The following is a 24,308-nucleotide window of genomic DNA, read 5'->3' as shown; positions in this document are numbered from 1 at the left end:
GATTGAAAAATCTGCCTTGGCCCCAAAAAGGAAATCCAAGGAAGAACTGAGGTAAGTGTTAATGACATCTGCAGTCAAGGGAGAAAAACAAATGTTAATATTACACACTACTTGAGTTTTCCTCCCCAGGATATCAAATAACACGAAGTCATATAGTTGTATTATACAAGTACTTGAAAATGTGAAGGATAAAGATTTTTCTACTGAAAACTTTATTCTATTAAGAAAAGCAAACAAGATTTGTTTAAATGCTCTAAAAACGACCAAGTACATACTCCACTGGGTATCTGTTAAGACCTAATAGTAGTCAATAAAAGATTTTAAGTAAATGTATTCTAAAATATGTAAACAAAGAAAAGTGTCCCTAAGCTGGGCGCCATTGGCTGAACTTGTAATCCTAGCTACTAAGGAGGCTGAGATCTGAGAATCACGGTTCAAAGCCAGCCAAGGCAGGAAAGCTCAGTGAGACTCTTATCTTCAATTAACCACCAGAAAACCAGAAGTGACTCTGTGGCTCAAGTGGTAGAGCACTCACCTTGAGCTGAAGAGCTGAGGGACAGAGCTTAGGCACTGAGTACAAGCCCCACCACCCACCAAAAAAAAAAAAAAAAAAGTGTCCCCAGAACATTTACCACTTAAAACACCTAAGATGTTACCATTGGATGGGAAAAAAAGATAGATGGGTAGATATTGCAAAAAGGAAAAGCTTTTGGCAAAGTTGGGTTCAGGAAGAGGGAAGCAATGGACAATACACAACTCCCTAACCAAAGCCTGGAGATAAATACATGAAGCACACTTGGAGACCTCTGGCCTCAACCAACTTTTTGGGGATTAAAGGATTGAGTAACATAAGTTTCTCAGAATAAGCAAGTTTTTAGATGACCATATAAATTAGCATTGATAAAAGGGAAATAGAGGACTTATATTTGCATCACAACACATTCACTTATTAATGTGCATGCCAAACTATAGTGGCAGAAATATCCTCATTCACATAATGAAAGATTTGCCAAAAGCTCATAAGTCAAATTGAAACAAAGCTGAATTTAAACAGTCAAAGTCTTATAAAAAAAAAAAAGCAAGGAATCACAATATGAAAAATTATAATGGAAAACCAAGATTATCTTAAGACAATATGGATGATGGACCCTAAACTAAGCACCCACCCTTAATATTTCAGGAATCCCCATTCTATACATCTCTGGTGCCAAGTTTCCTAAAATAAGTGCCTAGGAAAGAAAGCATTACATAGCCAGTAAATTCTAATCGCTGGCTTTGGATAACCAACACTGTGTTTTAGTTATCTATAATAATTCATTTGATACTTTATTAATAAGCAGCTCTTAGGCATACGTGCATATGAATAACTATGAAGCAGTAAGCAACTAAGAAAAAATGAGCTATATTTCTCATGAGGAGGGGTGGGAGTCAAAGCCATATTTTAAGAATCACTGCATTAAGGAACAAAGGAGATGAAACTTGATTCTTCAGTAGGTAGAAGAGGTAGGAAAAAACTAACACTGAAACTAGGTGTTAAATTGTGAGGTAGGGGCTGGGAAGGTGGCTCAGTGTTAGAGTGCTTGCCTTGCATGCATTAGGCCCTGGGTTCGATTCCTCAGTACCATATAAGCAGAAAAAGCTGGAAGTGGTGCTGTGGCTCAAGTGGTAGAGCACTAGCCTTGAGCTGAAGAGCTGAGGGACAGTGCCCAGGCCCAGAGTTCAGGCACCATGACTGGCAAAAAAAAAATAAAATAAAAAAATAAATTGTGAGGTAATAATATACTTGCTGAGTAAGGAATTCAAACCTTCTATCTGATGTATATAGGATCTCCAAAATTACTCCTGGAAAATTGCAATTTCAAGTAGCAAGAAAGCTACATACTGAGTTTAATCCTTAACAAACTTAAGGGGTGCATCCATTTTTGCTATTTCAAAAATTTTCTTATTTCTCCCAAAGCTTAGAAACAGAAAAAAGGGAATATTCTCTTAGAGCCCACTAGTGTTTACAAGATAACTTTACCTGTTTTAACCTTGTATGTAACATATTTATCTGCAGTTACCGCTTTTACATAGAAAACCAGCACCCACTAACCTTTTAGGATGGATGAGAGAAAAACATGACACATTTGTAGTTATAGTTATAAATGTTGGCAGGAAAACTATTTCAAAATGCTTTTCTTTATAGCTGAAAGAATAGCTAGTATGGCTGGGTACCAGTGGCTCACACCTTTAAACCTAGCTACTCTGGAGGCTGATATCTGAGGATGACAGTTCCTAGCCAGCCCAAGCAGAAAAGTCCCTATGAGACTCTTATCTCCAATAAACCACTCAAAAACTGTAAGTGCCACTGTGGCTCAAGTGGTAGAGTGCTAGCCTTGAGCACAAAGAGGCTCAGGGACAATACCCAGGCCCTGAGTTCAAGCCCTGCAACCAACAAAACAGAATAACTAGTGCAAAGGGAAAATAATCATTCTTTTGCACTTGAAAAGTTGTAGAGATTGTTAAGGTTTTTTTCTAAAGATGGTGGTCCAAGTTTTGGCATCCACTACTTCTTGACTATTCTGTTTTTCAATTTTTATAATTTGAATACTAGAATAAAACTATCTAAATTCAATGGCAAATGCCTTAAAAATGCCAAAAGCTTGAAGAGAAACTAAATCCATAGCTTACTGTACTCAAGTAACCTTTTTTGTCAGTAGTGGGGCTTGGACTAGGTGATGTTCCTAGCTCTTCAGCTCTTACAAGGCTAGCACTCTACCACTTGAGCCACAATGACACTTCCAGTTCTCTGGTGGTTTATTGGAGATAAGAGTCTCATGGACTTTCCTGCCTAGGCTGGCTTTGAACCATGATCCTCAGATCTCAGCCTCCTTACTAGCTAGGATTATAGGGGTGAGCCACTGGCGCCCAGTCCCAAGTAACTCTTGAACTAGATCTCTGGTTCTATTGTGATTCTCATTTGGGGCACTGTTTGACTTTCCGCTTTTAGATCCTTATAATGCTTATATTCTACTTTATAGGGATCTTGTTCCAAAATACAGATTATTATCTTTGAGAATTCCTAATAACTTCTCTAAGCTACATAAGTTCTGTGGTGTCAGAGAAAGTTGTATTTTCAAAGATGTAATTTCCCACTTCCTTATAATAAGTTATTTCATTACTATAGAAAAGATAAACAATCTTTGATAGGCTGAATTAAGCTAATGAGTTGAAACAGATTGCTGAAAATGTACTTCAGAAAAGCACAACAATTTCGCTCATTAAATTCTTAAAACACTTCAGAATTATTGTTTTCTTCCCTATTCTGTACAGAATAAAACATTATTAGACAAAGTACTTAATTTTTGTTTTCCCTAGATCTGGCTAATTGAAGTTATTTTGCTGACAAAGCAGAAAAAGTCCACATATTATGCTGGAACATATAGGCTATAATCAATAGCTTAAAAATATAATTGAGAACAGACAAAAAAAAAAGGAAGGGGCTGGGAAGGTGGCTCAGGGGTAGAGTGCTTGCCTTGCATGCATGAGGCCCTGGGTTCAATTCCTCAGCACCACATAAGCAGAAAAAGTGGGAAGGGGTGGGTGCTGTGGATCAAGTGGTAGAGTGCTAGCATTGAGCTGAAGAGCTGAGGGACAGCACCCAGGCCTAGTGAGGCCCCACAACCAGAAGAAAAAAAAAAGGAAGGACTTGTAAAAACAGCACAAAGCAGGACACAGACATTAAGTAGTAGGTCAGGATATTGTATCCTGGGAAATCAGGAAGCTGACAAAATCACCACAGTAATAAAAAAAAAAATCCATAGACTATAAGAGTATAAAAGCAGGAAATTCAGATCAGTGTTTTAAAAATTCCACTTCAAAATCACAAATTTCCCAATCTTGAGAAAACCAGCTCTAAACTGTCACTAAACACTAGTGAAATAGCAGAGATGTATTTTGTAATCTGATAATTAGGGGCATCATCTCAGTAAATACAAACTCTATGTAAGGTAAACAATTAAGAGAACCCTTGGAGTGAAGAAATTTAAAAGCATCTACCTAGGGCAAGCACATAAGGAATATATACTCATAGAGGGAAGAAGTTCACGCATGAACCATGATGCTCACTACCTGGTGATAATTCAAAAGATACGAATGGATGGAGATGTATGTGTGTGTGTGTGTGTGTTGTGTTGACAATTCTGAGAAGGCAAATACTTGAAGGCAAATTTCAGCTGAGAAAAACTTCCTGAAAGAAAAGATCATAATATAGTATTTACTCCCTACCAGCACCATCACAGGTTCAAAGTAAATTAAAACTCAAGAGAAGAAAAACTGGAAATCCCTGCCCCCATGGAAGCAGAGTTTGAAATCCCCCGTTTAGATTGTAAAAGAACCTAAGAAACTGCAAATCTGGAAGCGTTCAGGCCAATATGGCTCCCAGTGTTCTATAGGTGATCAACGACAGTATTATTGCTAATCTCTTCCATCTACAGAATGCTTTAGAGTTCAGTGGTTTCATTCCGATTCCTCAACAGCAAGCCCGTTTGGTAATACAATTACAACATCTTACTTTCACATCACTACAGACTGTAGTTTGTACTTTCTCACACCGAGTTAGCTATTTTATAGAAAGAAGTCGAGAGGGTTAATTAACAACCGATGATGGTAGGTGAGGAGCTCGGAAAACTTCAGGATGAGACTCCATCAATAGTAGACAAGTTGCAACCTCTTAAAGTTCGATGTTCCCCACTCCTGGGGAAGCAACCTCAGAAGGCTAGACCACTTACTTAGGAGCTCAGAGTCTCGGTGGATCAGCAGTGCCCTCTCGTTCTCTAACAGGAGGGAAATCGAGGCAAACTGCAGGGCCGAAAGTCTAACCCGGAGGCAAGTAAGGATGTTTGTTGGTGGGATGGCCTGCCCCGGCCCCACCCTGGCCCTAAGCCCAGAAGCAGCTGGATCCTGTGTCTGGGACACCTGGTTGGTCTCCGGAGGGAGGAAAGGACCTGGCCATTCTCATTTCCTTTCACCGCCTTCCCACTCGCGCTTTCCAGTGGATGGGGCTGTCTTCTTCCCCCAACAGCCCCGGTTCCTCTCCGCCAGGCGTTCCGCTCGGGCCTCCGGAGTAGGAGAATCCGCTAGGTCTGGCTCCCACCCCTTAGCCGCTCTCTGGGTCACGTCTCCCGACCCCCAGGTCATTTCTAAACCTCCCTGAGGGGCAGGTCCGTCGCCCACCTAAGCCGCCAAGTCCACAAAGGGAAATCCTCCCGAAGCGTTCTCCCGTCCGTCCCTTCCGTCCCGGGAAGCACCTCTCCATTAGGAGCCTCCCCGGAGATACCTGCCTCTCACCTGAGCCCCGTTAGCCGAAGCCTCCTCTGAAGGGTGACCCCCAAGAACCTCCTCCAGTCAGGACCCCCCTCCCTTCCCCCGAGGGGGAACACCCTCTTCCAGGAAGCTCTTCAGACAGCTTCAGCGCGGGCCTCGGTGGAGAGCTTCCCGGCGGTTTCCCGGGCTCGGCCCGGCGCCGCCCGCTCCCAGGCGCCGTCCGGGAGCCCGCCAGGGGCCCAGTCCGGTCTCTCCGCCCCCCAGTTCCAGCGGCGGCTCCCCTCCCTCACGGACGCCCCAAGCCCTCGGTCTTCCCCCCCTACCGCGTCTCCACAGGGCTTCCCACAGCAGCGCGGTCTGGCTGCGGCACCGACTTTCTCTAGCTCCCGGGCCCACCGGAGGGAGGGGACAGCGGCAGCTGTGCGTCTCCTTTGTGACAGGTCCAAGAGAGCGGTAAAGATGGACGCGAGGCCACGGCGCTGCCATTACGCGCAGGGCCCACCCCCGCTTCGTACCGCCCCGGCCCTCCCTCAGTCCCCTAGGAAACGCCCATTCCTCTGTGGTAAACCCTCCCCTCTCACAGCCAATCACCTTTCAAGAATCGTGTCACATGACACCGCGGACCGGCCCGCCCTTTAGGCGTGAACTGGCCAATTATCCTGGCTGAAAGGCGAATGGCCCAATCAAGTTTCTCCGGCTCGGTTTGGGGGCACCGGATTTCCATCGCGCCCTCGGACAGGAAGAGAGCTGTGGATTGGGTTTCGCCGCCGGAAGCGGGGTGGAACTTTGTTGTGGCGGTGAGGAACAGGAAGCCCGAAGGGTCAAAAGAAATTCTAAAGCAAAGGCTTATCTTCTTTTCTTTCCCCCTCTTTTTCTTTCTGTTTTTTTTTTTTTTGGTTTTTCTTCGTTTTTCTTTTTAAAGAGCGAGTGGCGATTTGGGGTGGGCGCCAGCAAGGTGAGGGACTGTCGTTCTGGTAGGTGAGTGCGGCCTGGGTCCTGGACCGGCGATGAAACCTGGACTTGTTCGCTGAGGAGATGAACTGTGGCTAGGGTTAGGGTTAGGGCCAGGCGTGTTTTCCGTCCTTGCACGCCTCCGTCTCCCGACAGTTTCTGGGACCCAGTTTGAGCGCCGCCGCCGGAGCCCGCGGGAAGGCTCGGGGTCGTGGTGGTGGGAGGTTCCCTGGTCCGCTTTCTCCACCCTTGGCCTAGGTCGGGCCATCCTGCCCAACTCCGCTGTAATCGCGAGAGGTGGGGGACGCCTGGTTGGATGGACATGGTCGAATCCCAGAATGTAATCGAAACACATTTTAGTAGGTAATACGTGCCAGTTGCTCTGCTTAAGTGCATTTTCTTTTAGTAGAAAACCAAGCTAGTGTGTCGGGTTTTCGGAACGCTTAGATGAACTGAGTTGAAGGGGATCTCGTTTGAGAATTGGTGTCCTTGGAAATCTCAGTCCACGCTGTTGGGAAAAGGGGAGACGTGTTTGATCATAGCAGCAGCTCTTAAACATTAGTAGATGGAGACAAGATTTTCTGTGTCCTTCTATTTTTAAATGAGGATTTTCCTATCCCCACCCACAGAGGATTCTCCTCTCCCCACTCTCAGGTAATGAGTGGGTCCAGAATGGAATTCTGGAAGCCAAATGGGAATCTATCGGTTAGAATTCCCAGTAGCAGCTGTGAGATGAGTTATGTTTATTTGCCTTTTTTTTTTTTTGGTCGGTTGTGGGGCCAGAACTCTGGGCCTGGGTGCTGTCCCTCAGCTCTTCAGCTCAAGGCTAGCGCTCTACCACTTGAGCCACAGCACCACTTCTGGCTTTTTCTGCTTATGTGGTGCTGAGGAATCGAACCCAGGCCCTCATGTATGTAAGACAAGCACCATTGAACGACCTTCCCAGCCCCAGTTATTTGCTTTTTGATGTGTCTACATAAAATGATTTGGAGATCACCACTTCCCAAATCTTTGAATCAGTGTGGACACTTTTCGTTGATGTCAGGAATGGAGTTAAAGGCAGTTTTCTTTCTATTTTAAGTAGAGCTTGAAATGACATGTGAAGGTCTTGTAGAAGTCTGAAAGTAGAGATTTATGCTCATTTTATCTTTCCTAACAACTCAGTGCCTTTGCCCTGAGGGAAGTTTATAACTGATTTAAGAAAGGAAAGTTGTGTGCAGACTTCTTCCTGGTTATCAATCTTTTACCTTCTAAAATTAATGTTTGGTTAGAGTCAAGCTGCTGCTTCAGCAATGGAAAACCACCTACCTAGTAGAAGATAATTTTAAGTGCATGGTTCTGGCCTGTAATTTAGCTTCTCAGGAGGCTGAAATCTGGAGGATCATGATTTGAAGCCAGCTGGGGCAGAAAAGTGTGTGAAACTCCAATCAACTCCAATCAGAATGCATGACTGGAGATGTGGCTCAAGGTAGAGCTGCAGCCATGAGCAAAACAGCTGAGCTATGGGGCAAGGCCTTGAATTCAGGCTCCCAAAATGGGGACACACATACAAAATAAGTTCATGGTTCAGCAATAGGCTCAATAATAGTATAATATACCTTTGGGACAGCTAAATTAAGCCTTTTGATTCATCACTTTTTTTTTTTGTGCCAGTCCTGGGTGTGGGCCCTGTCCCTGAGCTTCTTTTGCTGAAGGCTATTGCTGTACTAGTTGAGCCACAGCTCCACTTCTAGCATTTTGTGTGTGTGTGTGTGTGTGTGTGTGATTAATTAGAGATGAGTCTCAGTGACTTTTTCTCAACAGACTGGCTATTAATCACCTTTTAAAAACACTTAATTCTTAAATGTATTCTGTTTCACTCCTTTATACAACGTGTTTTAAAGATTGTTTTCTCATCCTGGTTTTCATTAGAATGAATTTTTCTTCAAATAACTCCCACTGCTTTTCAGTATGCATTGTCACCGTTGCTGTCAGCATTCAGCCTCCTTGATGGTTTGTCTAATGTTCATTTTCTGAACTCCTTAGTACTTAGCTTCTACTTCTCTTGTAGCATTAACTCTACTACTTTTCCTTCAATTACTCACATGCCAACCTTTTGTCTTACCTAATGCAAGTTCCTCTCTTGCTACAAAAGTTTCTCTTACCAGGAGAGTATTGTGCTTATTTAATTGTACTTTTTAAACCAAATATTGGCTGGGGAAGTAGCTTAGCTTAGGATATTCTGGGCCCTGGATTTTACCCCCAACACTGTACAAACCAAACCAAAACAACAACCCTGAATTGATTAGCATGATGCTCACTAGCATAATGCAAAGCTTTTTTTTTTTTTAAAGATAAAGATGGGTGTTAGGTACGATTTGGTGTATGGATTGGGTTATAAAGGCTGCCCAGATTGCAAACTAGTTTAGAACCAAAGGCCCTTGAAAATCTCTTAGGGAGGTACCATGTTGGCTGTGAAAATAGTAGTTCTAAAAGAATTGGACATTGTCTGGTTTTTCTCTTGCTTTGTGAAGAACTGCTGCTTTTCTTTCTGTGAACCCCAGATGAAGTAGTTTTGCATTTACTTTGTCACAATTTGTAAAAAATACACAACTAATATTAGAAGCACTCATAGTGAGGAATTGCCTATATTCTGAAAGGTATATGTGAACTACGTAACTCAAGACCAGCTAAGTGAGCCAATATTTAAATTAGTTATCTTTGTCTTACAGCACAAAGAGATGAAGTCAAAGTAAATTCACATATGAAGAGACTGTGTTCCTTATAATTAGGGAAACAGAATATGTGTATATTTAAATTGTGTGATTCTTCAATGTGTAGAAGGCTGCTACAAATATTTTTTTATGATTAACACTTTAAATATGGATGGAATTGCTTATGTTGTCTTATTTTAGATTTTTTTAGTTTCCTTTGCAACTGTAGTATATTAAGCTTCACTGTTAGAAGACTGGCTTTACTATCTTTAGTAATTACTTTGTCTAGTAATAACTACTAACAGTATTTTTTGCATTAGTTACTGAAGAAATTTTGTACTTTATTGAGAGGAAAACTCAGCTTTGTCTGAATTACTGTTTCTTGATAGAAGTGTCTTCTAGCCAGAAAGTAGTGGGGGTTGGTTTGTTTGTTTTTTGTGTGTGTTTTGTGTTTTTTTGGGGGGGAGAATAGTTGGGTTAGCCAGAAGGAAAATTACTCTTAGTTGCTGTCTTGCATTTTGAAATACAAGGTGACTGAACAGGGTTCATACTTGGGAAAGCAGTAAACTACATATTTACTGATAAAAGGCAATAGATTGGATTATTCGTTTTGCTACCTGAAATAAAGCTGTAGAGCACCAGGAATCTGATTCCCCTGGCATATTTTTACATGTAAAATCTCTCTAATTTTAGAATTAGAAGGGCATGGTAGCCAGTGATGTAAACACTTAAGTTGTCTGCCATCACAAAATTCAATTCCATAGGAAACCAGATCTCATTAGCTTGCATCATGGCACTGTCTACGTAGAATAATTTGTCTATTCAGGGATAGCAATTATTTTGGGGGCAGCAGTAAAAGTTTTGGATTTTAAAACTTGTGCAGCCCATTCCATCATACCAACAGAAATTAAATATGACAATTTCCAGTTAAACACAGTGTTTGTTACTTTGGATTGAAATATAAGAACAGAACTTTGCCCAAAAATAAGTACTTTACCCTATGCCACTGAATCATGCCTGTAATCCTAGCTACTGTGGCGGCTGAGATCCAGAGGATCGAGTAACTGAACAGAAAAGTCTAGAGACTACATCTCAAAAATAACCACAAAATGCTGCGTGAGAGGTGTGGCACAAATGGTAGAGCACCAACCCAGCATGCATCTGAGCCAGTTTGAGGCCCTGAATACAAAGCCTGGTACTTTGTTATCTGTCAAACAAATTTGAAAATCCCATTTTGTGTGTGTGTGTGCGCGCATTTGTGTGTGTACACGTGTGTGTGTGTGTGTGTGTGTGTGTGTAAGCAGGGCCTCATTATATGGCCATGCTAGCCTTAAACTCAAGATCCTCTGCCTTTGTTGCTGTTGTTTTTTTAGTTGTGAAAATACCATACAGAGGGGTTACAATTACATGGGCAAGGTAATGAGTACATTTCTTACCAAGCATTGTGGCCTCGTCCTTTGTTTCCCCATCACATCCCTTCCCATCTCCCCCGCCCCGCATGCTCTGCCTTTGTCTCCAGGATTTGCTAGGATTTCAGGTGTGAGCTACGACATCTAGCATCATGTTCTTTATTTTTGCCAGTTTGAAACTTTTAAGTTTGGAAAAGTGATTTTGATATGGTTTTGGTTTTCCATGAATTCATTACTTGAAGAACTTAAATAATTCTTTCAGAAATAATGTTGGGTTGAGCATAGAGCACACAAGAGGTTCCAGATTTGACCCCTAGCACACAAAATTAAATGAAACAGTAATATTTAATTTAATATTTAAATTTGAATCATCTTGGAAAAAAAGCTATGTAGGTAAGAGAAAGTTGACGCCTCCTGATTTGTGCTAAACTTAAACAAAGTAAGGACAAAATAAGTGTTTTCTTAATGTAAATCCTCTGAAACATTGATCTTTAATAGATCTCACATTTGCTTATCTTTTGTTTTATCATTATTTTAGCAAACCAAAGAGAAGAGATTTGTGAACATTTTAGTTAAGCAATAGGCATTAGAAGTCAGTGCAATGTAATTTTCTAGCTTTGCTATTTTCAGAAGGGATAAGTTGTAGAGACTTGTCACTCCTTATTGCAGATTACACAGCCAGTGAGTGTTGGACTCTTCACAAGAATTGTGTATGTGTGTGCATACATGCTTGTGTGCCAGTATTCCAGGTTTTACACTCTTGGTTGGCTTTTTTGCTTAAGGCTGGCATTCTGCCACTTGAGTCACACCTCCATTTCTGTTTTTTGCTGGTTAATTGGTGGTAAGAGTCTCATAGGCTTTTCTGCCTTGAGCTGTTTTTGAACTGAGATCTTCAGGTCTCAGCCTTCTAAGTAGCTAGGATGATAGGAATGAGCTACTAGCTCCCAGCTAACCACTATTTTTAGTCAGCTGAAATTAAAGTAGTGAAAGAGAGAAAGAAGATGGGAGTAAGGAATAGGAGAAAAGAAGGGAAGGAGGGAGGATGAAAGAAAGAAATGAAAGAAGGGAGGAAGGCAGGCTAATGGGAAGTAGCAAGAGTTATCTTTTTGGCAGCACTGGGGTTTGAAATTTGGCCTTGTACTTGGTGCTTTTCCACTTGATCCACATCTCTAGCTCACAAGAGTTAGGAAAGATAGACCCAATTATATAATAAAGTCATTTAATTTTTATTTATTGCCAGTTGTGGGACTTGAACTCAGGGCCTCAGTGCTGTCCATGAGCTATTTTACTCAAGATTAGTGCTCTACACTTTGAGCCACAGAATCACTTCCAGTTTTCTGATCGTTAATTGGAGATAGGAATCTCATAGATTTTTCTACCTGGACTAGCTTGCAACTGGGGTCCTCAGATCTAAGCCCCCTGAGTAGCTAGGATTATAGGCATGAGCCGCCAATGCCTGGAATAATTTAATTTTTATTACTTTGTTTCCTACTGCAGAAATTGTGTACTTTTGGTTAGAATCCCTTGTGTGATGTTGAAGAAAACAACCTTCTTATGCTTAATGGCCACCATTCTCAGTAACCTATATGAAAAATAGCTAAGATACCTATAAATCCTAGGTACTAGATGGAGAATCTAAGGCTGGCTGTGGGCAAAAATGCAAGACCCTAGCTGAAAAAAATAGCTATAGTTAAAAAAGGCTGGGAGCATGGCTGCTACAGTAGGACACTTGCCTCATAAGTGTGAGGCTCTCGGTTCAGACCCCTTTGCTGCTAAAAACCAACAAAAAAAAGATAGGAGAGAAGTGAGACAGATTCAGAGAGATCATGTGAATGGAAATGGACTTTATAACAAGTGATTTTTCAGCTGGGGTTAATTTTACCTCACAGTACTTTGGCCAGTGGTGTGTTTGTGAAGGCTGTATCTGGTACTTTAAGTGGGACAGGAGTAACAGTATTAAGTTTGCCTTTTCGATCATTTGGCTGACACTGGAGAGAATGCGTTGAAAGGAAGGTAGAAACAGGAGACTCATGGACTACTATTGCAATAAGTATATGTAGGAGTGAGTCCCTGAAAAGAAAACAAATAGAGAAAGGGAAGAGCTGAGTTCCAGTGGCTCACACCTGTAATCCTAGCTACTTAGAAGGCTAGAATCAAACTTTGAGGCTAGCATGGGCAGAAAAGTTCAGGAGACCCTGTCTCAATAGGTGGACATGCGCTTGGCATTCTAAACTATGTGGGAAGCTGAGATTGGAAGGCATGAGGCTCTAGGCCACCCTGAGCAGAAAAATTCTTGACTCTAACTCAAAAGAGTAGCTAACTGTTGTGGTACAGGCCTACCTACCATTCAAGCTGTGGCAGGAAAAGATTAAATAGATATATTAAGTTCCAGGTATGGGCAAGACCCTGTCTATCAAGAATCAGTCCAAAAAAGGCCCTTACTGTAAACTTCAGTTTGGGCTAAGAAGAAATAAAGGGGAGCCAGACACTGGTGGCTCATGCCTATCATCCTATTTATCAGGAGGCTGAGATCTGAGGATCATGGTTTGAAGCCAGCCCAGGCATGAAAGTCTGTGAGACATTTATCTCCAATTATCTGCCAGAACAGCCAGAAGGGGAGCTATGGCTCAAGTTATAGAGCATGAGCCTTGAGCAGTAAAAGCATAGGGACAGTTGGGCACTTGATGGCTCACTTCTGTAATCCTAGCTACTCAGGAGGTGAGATCTGAGGATCATAGTTCAAAGCCAGCCCAAGCAGAAAAGTCCCCATGAGACCCTTATCTCCAGTTAACCACTCAAAACCCAGAAGTGGAACTGTGGCTCCAAGTGGTAGAGCATTGAGCAAAAGAGTTCAAGGGACAGTGCCTAGGGCCTGAGTTCAAGCCCCAGGACTGGCATTAAAAAAAAAAAAAAAAAAGGATTCATCCCTCAATGAAAGTAGAGGTTGGATTCAAAAGAGACCATTATGAAGTGGAGAAAACAACTTGGATGTAGGGAAGTAGGGGAAGGAATGTAGATACACTTTCAGGTTTTGAACCTAGGAAACTGGATCCAGTCATATTTGTGTCCTTCAGTGTTACCTATGACTGTCCTATTCACTTCGGTGACTTGTTGTGTACACTGCTATCTGGTATACGTAGTGCCTGAGTACTATGTATTAAAGCTTATTTCTCTTAAAATTTATACCATCCAGTACAGTGTAGTGCTGGACCAATAAAGTTCAGCACAATGCTGAATTTATTTAAATTGAACTACTAATAAAGTAAAATGGTAAAATAAATAACCAGGAAAGGGCAAATATTGTATTATCAAATTCTGTAGAGAGACAATGTTTATAATTTGTTATTTTTGTTAAAGTTAAAGGTGTGTGTTTGCTAACTTCTCGGTTTGGTGTAGTACCTTTCCCACTTCAAATGTTCTGTTTATGTCACTGATCTCTTTCTGACTCCTTGAGAGCATAGTATAGTTCTTTGTAGTAGTGGGAAATCTTTCAAAGCACTTAAAGCTTGTGCCAAACAGTGTTAAGTACTTGCATGAATTATGTTGCTTTCCTACACAAAAGCTTTATACACAGTGCTATTTTGATCAACATTGGTAATTGCTATCTGAGGATGAGGCCCTCAGGGATCAAGGGAGTTTAAGTGATTGGCCAGTGTCACACTGTAAGAGGCAGAACTGCTTAGGTTTTGAATCCAAGTCTCTTGATTTCAGGCAGAGTTCATAATCTTTCTCATTACCTGTAGACCTCTTCATAAGGAGACTACAACAGAAGGAACTTGTTAAAGAGTCATTGAATTGAATAAGGATACTGAAATGTGTCTAAAATTAAGCTTACTTATTTGGCTGTTTATTGATAGTAAAGGTTTGAATCCTGAATACTTCCGGAGAATAATTTTTCTGACTTAAACCAGAATATTCAGGAGTATGGCTACTTGTTCATGGACTTTTTTGCCTTTCTTGGACTTTTCCTAATTTAGAATAGAATCACTTAGTGGTGTTGGAGACAAGGAAGGAGCCATAGCAGTTGACTTTCCAGAGAATGGGAACCTACAGAAGGAAATGCAGATTGAAAAATAGATGATCATGGGCTGGGAAGGTGGCTCAGTGGTAGAGCGCTTGCCTTGCATGCCTGAGGCCCTGGGTTCGATTCTTCAGCACCACATAAGCAAAAAGAAAAAAGCCGGAAGTGGCGCTGTGGTTCAAGTGTTAGAGCACTAGCCTTGAGCTGAAGAGCTGAAGGACAGTGCCCAGGCCCAGAGTTCCTGCCCCATGACTGGACCCAAAAAAAAGAAAAATAGATGATCTGAGTGTGATAGAACACCTGCCATCCCACTAGTCTGGAGGCTGGGGCAGGAGGATTATGAGTTTGAGGCCAACCTGGACTATATAACAGGTCCCTCTCTCATCCCCTACCCACCCCCCAAAAGGGATGGATAGCCCAGTCTGTTTAAGATAATCCCTTTTAAACTATAGACATTCAGAGCTGGGAAGGTTAGCATAGTCCTGTAATGTCAGCACTTAGCATTTAACCAGTGTGAGTCAGGAGAACTATGAGTTTGAACCCAGCCTGGACTGTATATTGAAAGAGAGGGAGAGGAGAGAGAGGAAAAAAATCAGTTTTAACCTTGTAGCAGGATTTTCGGGAATTATTTTTGGGATTTTTTAAGAGCTGATGGGAAATAGTTTCTCTATTACTTTTTTCCTTATTTTCACTAAATACTTGTGATTGTTATCCTTGTAAATGAAAGACGATAGTGCATACTACCTCCACTTGTATAGAAGGTGAATACTTTTTGGTTATTACTGGAGAAAGCTCATAAAGAATAAGAAGCATTTCTTAGAATCTGTAAGTTTGACTTTTTCCAAATGATTCATAAATACTAGGAAGATTCTTACTCCTCTAGAACTTCTATTTCAAAACCAAACTCCTATTCTAGATTTTCTTTTGGCCTGTTGGAAGATTTCTTTTTCAGAATATGCATTATTTTCATTTTTAAAAATACATGAGAGTGGGCTGGGAAGGTGGCTCAGTGGTAGAGCACTTGCCTTACATGCTCAAGGCCCTGGGTTCGATTCCTCAGCACCACATAAGCAAAAAGAAAAAAGCCGGAAGTGGCGCTGTGGCTCAAGTGGTAGAGTGCTAGCTTTGAGCTGAAGAGCTGAGGGACAGCGCCCAGGCCCAGAGTTCAGGCCCCACGACCGGACCCAAAAAAAAAAAAAAAATTCCTGAGAGTGAGCTGGGCACAAGCAGCTGATGCCTCTAATCCTAGCTACTCAGGAGGCTGAGATCTGATCATGGTTGGAAGCCAGCCTAGGCAGGAAAGCCTGTGAGGTTCTTATCTCCAATAAACTATTCAGAAAAGGCTGCAAGTAGCACTGTGGCTCAAGTGGTAAAGTGCTAGCCTTGAGCACAAAGAGTCTCAGAGATGGCGTCCAAGCCCTGGGTTCAAGCCCCAGGACTGGCAAAACAAAACAAAAAACAAAACAAAAACATGAGAGTGGAGAGATTTAAATCAGGTATACAGTCTGATGAAGTCACTGCTATGAAATGCTTATTTCTCTCCTTTTTTTCTTTTTTTCTTTTTTTTTTTGTCAGTGATGGGGCTTGAACTCTGGGCCTGGGCGTTGTCCCTCAGCTCTTCAGCTCAAAGCGAACGCTCCACCACTTGAGCTACAGCGCCACTTCTGGCTTTCTAGTGGTTTATTGGAGATAGGAGTCTCACGGTCTTTCCTGCCCGGGCTGGCTTTGAATCGGGATCCTCAGATCTCAGCCTCCTGAGTAGCTAGGATTACAGGCGTGAGCTACCAGTGCCCGGCTTCTCTCCATTTCTAAAAATAAAGCAACAAGGAAAGTTTGGCTCAGAAAAGCAACCGTTAAGAGGAATGTGGGAGTTGTCTTCAAACAATTGAAGTCTTGTCATGTTGGAAAAAATTCCACTCAATTTGTGTCACCCCTGTGGATTGAATTTATGTATGAAATGTGTAGGGAAACAGATCTCAGCTCAATCTAAACAAAAAGTGATGCCTGAGAACCAAGCTGATGGTCCATGTTGAACTTTTAAACTTGGGTCAAATTCAGATGCCAGTGGAGTGTCATCTATCCGGTGTGTTGGAAGGACCTGTCATACTCAGAATTATTGACCAGGATCAAGGGGTAAGGAGAGAAAGTCAGACAGCTAATACAGTATAAAAAGGACAGCAGACAGTTATGATAAGAAAGAGGGAAAGTGAGGGTTTGTGTCCTGTCCATCAAAGCCTGACATAGTTTACATTTTCTCTGCCAGGGACATTAAATAAGAATTGTTGGCTCTTATTTCCTAAGAGGTGGTTGTGCAGAGCTTGAGGAATTTTTGGCTTTGACATAGAAACTGAAAAACTCTGTTTTTATAGTAAGTCTGGCTGGAGACATTGAGTGCTACTAAATCAGAAATGTCCAGACTGGGTCTTAGGTAGGAGCAACAGCTTCTGGCAGTTGGTTTAGTTTTCTCTGAAGTAATTTTCACAATTCTCTCTCATTGTTGATACAGTGAACTAAAACCTCAATAGTAGGATTCAGGCAGAGATAATATCTTTCGTTCTGAAAGTTTGGATTTGCCCCAAATTCCACTTCTATCTTTACGGAATAAAAATGTTTTGTGAGCATTCTTGGCACAGGGATCTGATGTAGGAAGAACTTAGCTTTCAACCAAAGTTTAGTGGTTTCTGGGGAAGAGGATATGAAGTGGGTAAGAGAGTGAATATTCCACATAAGCCTGGATGTGAATCTTAGCTCAAGCCATTCACCACCTATATCTCACATAAGTGACCTAACTAACTTCTCTAGGCCTCAACTTCTTTATTTGTAAAGCATCCTTATATGTGGAGATGTTTTCGCATACATTAAAAAAAAAAAGTATGTAGCACATGGGGCAGGAGCCAGTGTCTCATACCTAGCTACTCAGGATACTGAGGTCTGAGGATTGAGGGCCAGACCAGGTAGAAAAATTTGAGACATTGTCCTCAAGCTACCCAGGAAAAAGCTAGAACCGGAGATAAGGCTCAAGTGGTAGAGTGCCAGCCATGAATTGGAGAATATTTTTTGAATTTTATTTTTGTGGTAGCAGACAAATTAGTCATAATTAATTTCATTGTTCTTGTTGGTAGAGGCATCTGAACTTTGGATGGAATATGTGCCTCCTTGTTAGAGAATATTGTTGTAAATATCATGTAGCATGTCTGAGTAGAGCATGAATTCTAAAAGCAAATGGAATTGAAAGGAAAGGCAGAAGGAGGTTACTCTTATTTTCTTTTTAAAAATTAACTTCAATGGGAATGAGGGAATAGATGATACTATGCAATAGAAAATGTACTTCTTAACTGATGTATGTAAAGGTAACCCTACTGTATATCACCTTTAAAACAAAGTTATAAAGTAATTTAGGGGAAAAATCATCTTCAAATAGTTATATAAAGGGATTTCAATTTAGCATCTCCATTTATGTGGACAATGCATCTTGGTTGTTGTCACCCTGTCAGAGAGGTTTACTATAAAAGGAACAATACATATTCTTCTGTTTCCTTCTCCCCTCTTCTCTGAATTAAGGTTCAGGATATATAGGGAGGAGAGATTTGGGAATCTTCTGCATCATTAAAAGCGAGTGAGGAGGTCTGGAGGATTACAGTTTGAGGCTAGTCCTGGAAAAATGTTAGTGAGACCCCCAACCTTAACAAAAATAATTTAGGTGTGATGGAAGTACATCCAGCTACTCGGAAAGCATGGCTAGGAAGGTTGTGGCCAAGACTTTCTCCAGGAAAAACATGAGACCCTAACCAAAAATTAACAAAAACCAAAAGGGCTGGATAAATGGCACAAGACATGGGGTTTAAACCCCAGCCCTCATTTCCCCAAAATGCATAACATAGTTGAGATTGTTGAGGGAGTGAGATATTGTTTTGGGCTGGGAATGTGGCTTAGTGGTAGAGTACTTACCTTCATTATGAAGCCCTGGGTTCTATTCCTCCCACCCCCCCCCAGAAGTGATACAGTGGCCAAGTAGTAGAGTGCTAGCCTTGAGCAAAAGAAGCTCAAGGATAGTGCCCAGGGCCTGAGTTCAAGCGCCAGGACTGGCACAAAGCAAAAAAAAAAAAGGAATAATGTGCAATAACAGAACAAAGTCAGGCCAGATTTAAGGAGTCAGCCTATACTAGAAGTTGGCAGATCCAGATTCTTCCAGTCTTACTCTCCCCATGTATGATTTGTGTACCCCTAGGTCTGTCATTTCCTGCTCTACAGACTGGACCCCATCACTAAGTCTTTGAGAACCTAAGGTTCTCTGTCTGAATCTCTCTGGAAGCAAGATCAGGTAAAAATCAGGATCGTGTCACATCTCTGGGACAACTTTCAGGAAGCTATAATATTACATGTGAAAGAAAACTGAGTGCCAGATGCACCCGCAATCCCAGTTGCTAAAATTGGGATGATAATATTTCAAGGCCAGCCCAGGTGAGACCCTTCCTCAACTAGTAGCTGGGTATGGTGGTTCAAGCATGTTCTCCCAGCTACGTAGGAGGTTAAGATTGGGAAGATTGTTGTTCAGGCCAACCCTAGGCAGAAGAATGCTTGAGGCCTCATTTCAGTAGAAGCTGGGCATGGTGTAAAGTAGGAAGAATCAGTCTAGGCATAGACCTGGGTAAAAAGAGAGACCCTATCAATATATCCAATGCAAGCCAGGGACTGGTGGCTCACTCCTGTAATCCTAACTACTCAGGAGGCTGAGATCTAAGGATCACGGTTCAGAGCCAGCCTGGACAGGAAAGTCTGTGAGACTCTTATCTCCAATTAACTGCCAGAAAACCAGAAGTAGAACTGTGGCTCCAAGTGGTAGAACACTAGCCTTGAGCAAAAAAGCTCAGGGACAGCCCCCAGGCCCTGAGTTCAAGCCTCACAACTCACCCCTTCTGCCCCCCAAATATATATCTCCAATGCAAGCCAGATGCTGGTGGCTCATACCTGTAATTACTCAAGGAGACGAGATCTGGAAGATCATGGTTTGAAACCAGCCTAGGCAGGAAAGTCTATGAGACTCCATCTCCAAAATAACTAGCAGAACACTGGGCTGGAGACATGGTTCAAGTGGCAGAGCTGATGAAGCAAGCCAAATGAGTACAAGGCCCTGAGTTCTAGTACTTGCAAAACTATAAATAACCAGTGCAAAAAAGGTATGGCCCAGCTGTAGAATGCCTGCCTAGTGAATTTGAATCCTGAGTTCAAATCCCAGTATCAGCTGCCCCCCCCCCCAAAAAAAAGAGGCACAGAAATTAAAGTCCAGTGAGAACCAGGGAATAGGTGAGGTGCCCAGGAGGCCAATTTGATTAGAAGGACAGAGAGAACTGCAGATGTAAGGTTTACTGTGGGAACACCAGGTAGTGAGAATTACTCCACATTCTCGCTGGCTTTGTAGATAGAATAGATGTTAATAAAAACTACCTGACAGTCAGGCAATGGTAGCTCATGCCTGTAATCCTAGCTACTCAGGAGGCTGATATCTGAGGATTGTGGTTTGAAGCCCGCCTTGGCAAGAAAGTCCATGAGACTCTTAATCTCCAATGAACTACTCAGAAAAAAGGCCAGGAGTGGCACTGTGGCTCAAGTGGTAGAGCACTAGCCTTGAGTAAAAATAAGCTCAGGGACAGAGCCTAGGCTCCATGACCCCAAAAGAACTGGAAGAAAAATTTAAAAGTCGATTTTTGGGTGAGCCAGAGCTAAATCTTGTTTCTCTTTGGAATTTTAATTGCAGTCTCTCCTCCCTCCCTCTCCCCCTCCCCTTTCTCCTCTCCTCTTTTTCCTCCTTCTTTTCTCTCTCTCCCCTCTCCTCTTTGTACAGATTGTCCCATTATGGATGGAGGAGATGACGGTAACCTTGTCATCAAAAAGAGGTTTGTGTCCGAGGCAGAACTAGATGAACGGCGCAAAAGGAGACAAGAAGAATGGGAGAAAGTTCGAAAACCTGAAGATCCAGAAGGTGTGTAGACCTGTACCTAGACATTCAGCATAATAATTCTCTCTCTCTCTCTCTCTCTCTCTCTTTTTGGTCTGTCGTGGGGCCTGAACTCTGGGCCTGGGCGCTGTCCCTCAGTTCTTCAGCTCAAGGCCAGTGCTCTACCACTTGAGCCACAGCCCACTCAGCATAATAGTCTTAATCCTTACAATAACCCTGTCAAGGAGGTGCTAATCGTCCTCACTTGAGAGACGACCCCGCCCAGAGGGTGAAGCAGCCGGTGTAAGGTTTATATAGCAGTACCTGGATGCTCTCCACCACACAGCTTCCAGGAAATACGTTCCTTGAAGGTGGATCCATGTGTGGAGGGTTTGGTCTGGCTGCACATCCATTGAGCTGTCTCAGGTTCTGTTGACATGACAAATGGCTTTGAGAACTGCTTGCCCCTCTCAGATGCAAAGGGAAGCTGTGGACTTTTTGTTATTTTTCTTATCTCCTCCGTTCTTGCTGTTATCTGTACAAGTCTTGGGATTCCAAAATAATATGACATAATTCTGAAATATCTTCTTTCATTCCCTTTCCTTTCCTCATTTTCCTTTCAGAATGTCCGGAAGAGGTTTATGACCCTCGGTCTCTATATGAACGGCTGCAGGAGCAGAAGGACAGAAAGCAGCAGGAGTATGAGGAGCAGTTCAAATTCAGTAAGCTTCAGAATATACACAGTTGGGGGACTCCACTGGGCTTTTTGATGCACTTTTGCCTCGTGCAACACTCTTTCTAATTAGCAATGGAATTGTCTTGATTACCTAGTCTCCAGATGCTCATTTGGTGGGAAAGAGACTGCCTTCTAAAGCACATTGAATATTTTTGTTTAGAGCTCAAGATACCATTTTAATTCTCTGCTAATATCTGTTAATATCTAGTAATGGGAGAAATGTCTTAATTTTATGCTATGCTATCTATCCAAAAGCCATGATGTTTAAAAGTTCTGTTTTCTAAACCTCTAAAGACTTACTGTTTATTAGGAAAAAGAAAAAGAAAAGTCAGAAAAGACTGTCTTTGCTCCTTAGCCTGCACAGTGATCCTTGTTTAATTTTTTCCTCAGAGAACATGGTAAGAGGCTTAGATGAAGATGAGACCAACTTCCTTGATGAGGTTTCTCGGCAGCAGGAACTAATAGAAAAGCAGCGAAGAGAAGAAGAATTGAAAGAACTGAAGGAATACAGAATATCCTTTGTACTTTGAGAAACCTGTCAAGTGTCACTTTCCATGTGGTGATCTCTAAAGTCTCTCCCAACACTGGTACCTGCCACTACATGAATAACTGGCAGTCATTTGTGGAGTGTGTTGTAATAAAAAATTCACATCCTTTAGGATTAACTGAAGGCATAAATCCTCAAAGTCAGAGCAGAGTATTCTTGCCATATGGGATTAGAGAGACAGATGAGCAATTCAGTCAACCTCATCCAGGGAGAAACTGCTTCTGAGTTTAAAAAGGACATGTTTCACAACTACACTCTGTTAATTTTTTTTCAGGCTATACATATCAGTGTTCATTGAAATACTGAAAGTCATTTTGTTGAAAAAAAATTGACTTACAGTGTATCTCCTCTGTTCTCAGTAAGACTTTCCTCTTAGTACAGTGTGCTTTGCTTTGTCTCTATAGAAGAGCAACAAAAATTACTTCAGACAGGGTCTCATTGTATAGTGCTCCTGCTTCAAGCCCTAAAGATACAAGACGTGCATCATCAGGCCCAGCTTGAAGGTCTTAATAGGCAAATGTAACTTGGCTGAGTCAGAATTTCAGTTCAATACCATATACTTCTGCCCTATCACTGCCCTCCACTGTAATCTCTTTATATGGTCTTCCTCGTCTCTAGTCTCAGTAACTAGTGCTCTTCTACTTCCAGCTGCCTGGGCTAAAAACTCCTTTCAAAATGTACTCAAAATCTAATTCTTGTTGTCTCTCTTGTCACTGTAGTAGTTATGGACTCTGTGACCATCTAGTTTCTGTTTCTACTTTCATCCTCTTGTTGGTCTAAGTTACATCTTTGTCTCCACTAAAGGACTGAGATTGAGTCTTTTGCACCCCCTTCACTCCAGCCCTGATGGACCCCAGAATAAATATTAAATGCTGACATTTGTAGAACAAGGCAGTTACGTGTTTTCGGGTTTTTTCCTGTGAGGGAATACACTAATTGCACCTCTCAGTTGAATTTTGTCTTGTTTTACAGCAGTCTAGCAAATAAGACAGAATGTCCCCCAGAGGACATTCTGGATAGCAGGGCTGTGAATGTGAGAAGCCCTTCAGTTTTCAACTCAAAGGAAAGAAAGAACAAACACTTTGCTGTTCTGTAACATTTCAGTGCAGCATTGAAGAGACTCCAAAGGTAACTGGAAAGTTCTGCTTGTTTAGAAAAGCTGAAGAAACATGCCAATAGCCAGAGACATGTGGAGATAGGAGTGGAAGGACCTGATATTGTTTATAAGCTCTCTAGATTTGGATCTGGCTCTTACATTTGCGCATAACATGATGCATTTTATTTTTTTTGCAGTACTGGGGATAAACCCAGGGCTTCCTGTCACATACTAGACAGGTACTTTTCCACTGAGCTACACCCCCATGATACAATTTGTAATGTGATACCACTGAATACAAATACAATGTAGTTTGTGCCATGTAAATAGAACAGATCTTGTTGGTTTATTCTTATGCTAACCTAATATTTAACAATATTGTATAATATCTTTTTAAGTTATTTGTTTTTATTTTTAATTCTTTTTGTCAGTTGTGGGGCTTGAACTCTAGGCCAGGGCTCTGTCCCTCAGCTCTTCAGCTCAAGGCTAGCACTCTACCACTTGAACCGTGACACCACTTCTGTTTTTTTCTGCTTATGTGGTGCTGAGGAATCGAACCCAGGGCCTCATGCATGCAAGGCAAGCACTCTACCACTGAGCCACCTTGCCAGCCTCAAATTCTGTATTTTTAAGAAATTATCTTTTAAGTAGTTGGACAAAGAGGTTTCAGTTCAACATGTCAGTTTGTGAGCACAATATATCTTGATCAGTGTCACCTCTTTCATCATTCACTGGCATCTCCCAAACCCACCCATCCCCTCAATTTATATAGTTCCATTTTCATATGTCTAGTGAAACAAATGTTTTAAAATGCCTCATTGAACCAATCCTTTCTTTCTTTCTTTTTTTTTTTTTTTGGTTGGAAAATACAAAGACATGCTCAACTGATGATGTCTCTTGCGGCTTTGGGCTGCTTCTCAGGTTTCTTGGGCACTAGATGTCACTGTTGTTCCAGTAATGCACGATGGCAACTTGGTATCTAGACTTCTTAGCTGCTCTTTAGTAGTGTGCAAAAGAACATAAGGGATGTTCAGGGGTGGGGTGGTGGTAAGGGGTGAGGAGCTGTGAAGAGAACAGCAATGTCCAACCTTGTGCAGCAGAGATTGGGCCCAGGAATGAAAAATGAGGTGACATGTACTTTTTATGCTCCCCGCACCCCCCCCCCGTGTGTGTATATGTGTGTGTGTGTGTGCATGCACGTGCATGCGTGTGTATGTGTGTGCGCTTCCTCCCCCCCCCCCCCCCCCATTCTTTTCTGAGATAGGGTCTCACCATGAATCCCAGGCTGGCCTGGAACTCCTGCCCCAGATTTCTGAGTGCTGGGATTTCAGGTGTGTAGGGCACACCCAACCCTGCTTATGTTTGTTTTTCCGTTTTTATTTTTTGCCAGTCCTGGGGCTTGAATTCAGGGCCTGAGCTCTGTCCCTGAGCCTCTCTGTGCTCAAGACTAGGGCTCTACCACTTGAATCACAGCACCACTTCTGGCTTTTTCTATTTAGGTGCTACTGAGGAATCAAACCCAGGGCTTTATGCATGCTAGGCAAGCACTCTACCACTAAGCCACATTCCCGGTCCCTGCTTATCTTTTTTTTTTTTTGGGTCCAGTCGTGGGGCCT

The 24,308-nt window shown here is 42.2% G+C and overlaps 2 protein-coding genes across 8 annotated transcripts in view; one reads left to right on the top strand and one right to left on the bottom strand.

Moving 5' to 3' along the window:
* Positions 1–5,798, bottom strand: part of LOC105994474 (RING finger and SPRY domain-containing protein 1-like) — an 18,525-nt gene extending 12,727 nt beyond the window's left edge. The window contains exon 1 of the mRNA XM_013028012.1: positions 5,628–5,798. The gene's annotated coding sequence lies outside the window, so the exon portion shown is untranslated. The remainder of the gene's footprint in view (positions 1–5,627) is intronic.
* Positions 5,799–6,038: 240 nt separating this feature from the next.
* Positions 6,039–24,308, top strand: part of Fam192a (family with sequence similarity 192, member A) — a 32,441-nt gene continuing 14,171 nt past the window's right edge. Inside the window, exons 1-5 of one of the 7 annotated variants that reach the window (XM_013028008.1) lie at positions 6,039–6,101; positions 18,607–18,699; positions 20,221–20,358; positions 20,937–21,035; positions 21,440–21,561. In XM_013028008.1, coding sequence (XP_012883462.1) covers positions 20,232–20,358; positions 20,937–21,035; positions 21,440–21,561 — 348 coding nt within the window. In that variant the 5' untranslated portion in view covers positions 6,039–6,101; positions 18,607–18,699; positions 20,221–20,231. Of the gene's footprint in view, positions 6,283–18,606; positions 18,700–18,744; positions 18,840–20,220; positions 20,359–20,936; positions 21,036–21,439; positions 21,562–24,308 lie in introns of those variants that run through there. The other 6 variants (XM_013028007.1, XM_013028006.1, XM_013028010.1 and 3 more) reach the window with 6 other exon arrangements.

This window comes from Dipodomys ordii, unplaced genomic scaffold, assembly GCF_000151885.1.
Source record: "Dipodomys ordii isolate 6190 unplaced genomic scaffold, Dord_2.0 Scaffold106, whole genome shotgun sequence".
NCBI classification, from domain to species: domain Eukaryota; kingdom Metazoa; phylum Chordata; class Mammalia; order Rodentia; family Heteromyidae; genus Dipodomys; species Dipodomys ordii.
The sequence above is the reverse complement of the archived record's forward strand: the minus strand, read 5'-3'. Positions and strand labels throughout refer to the sequence as shown.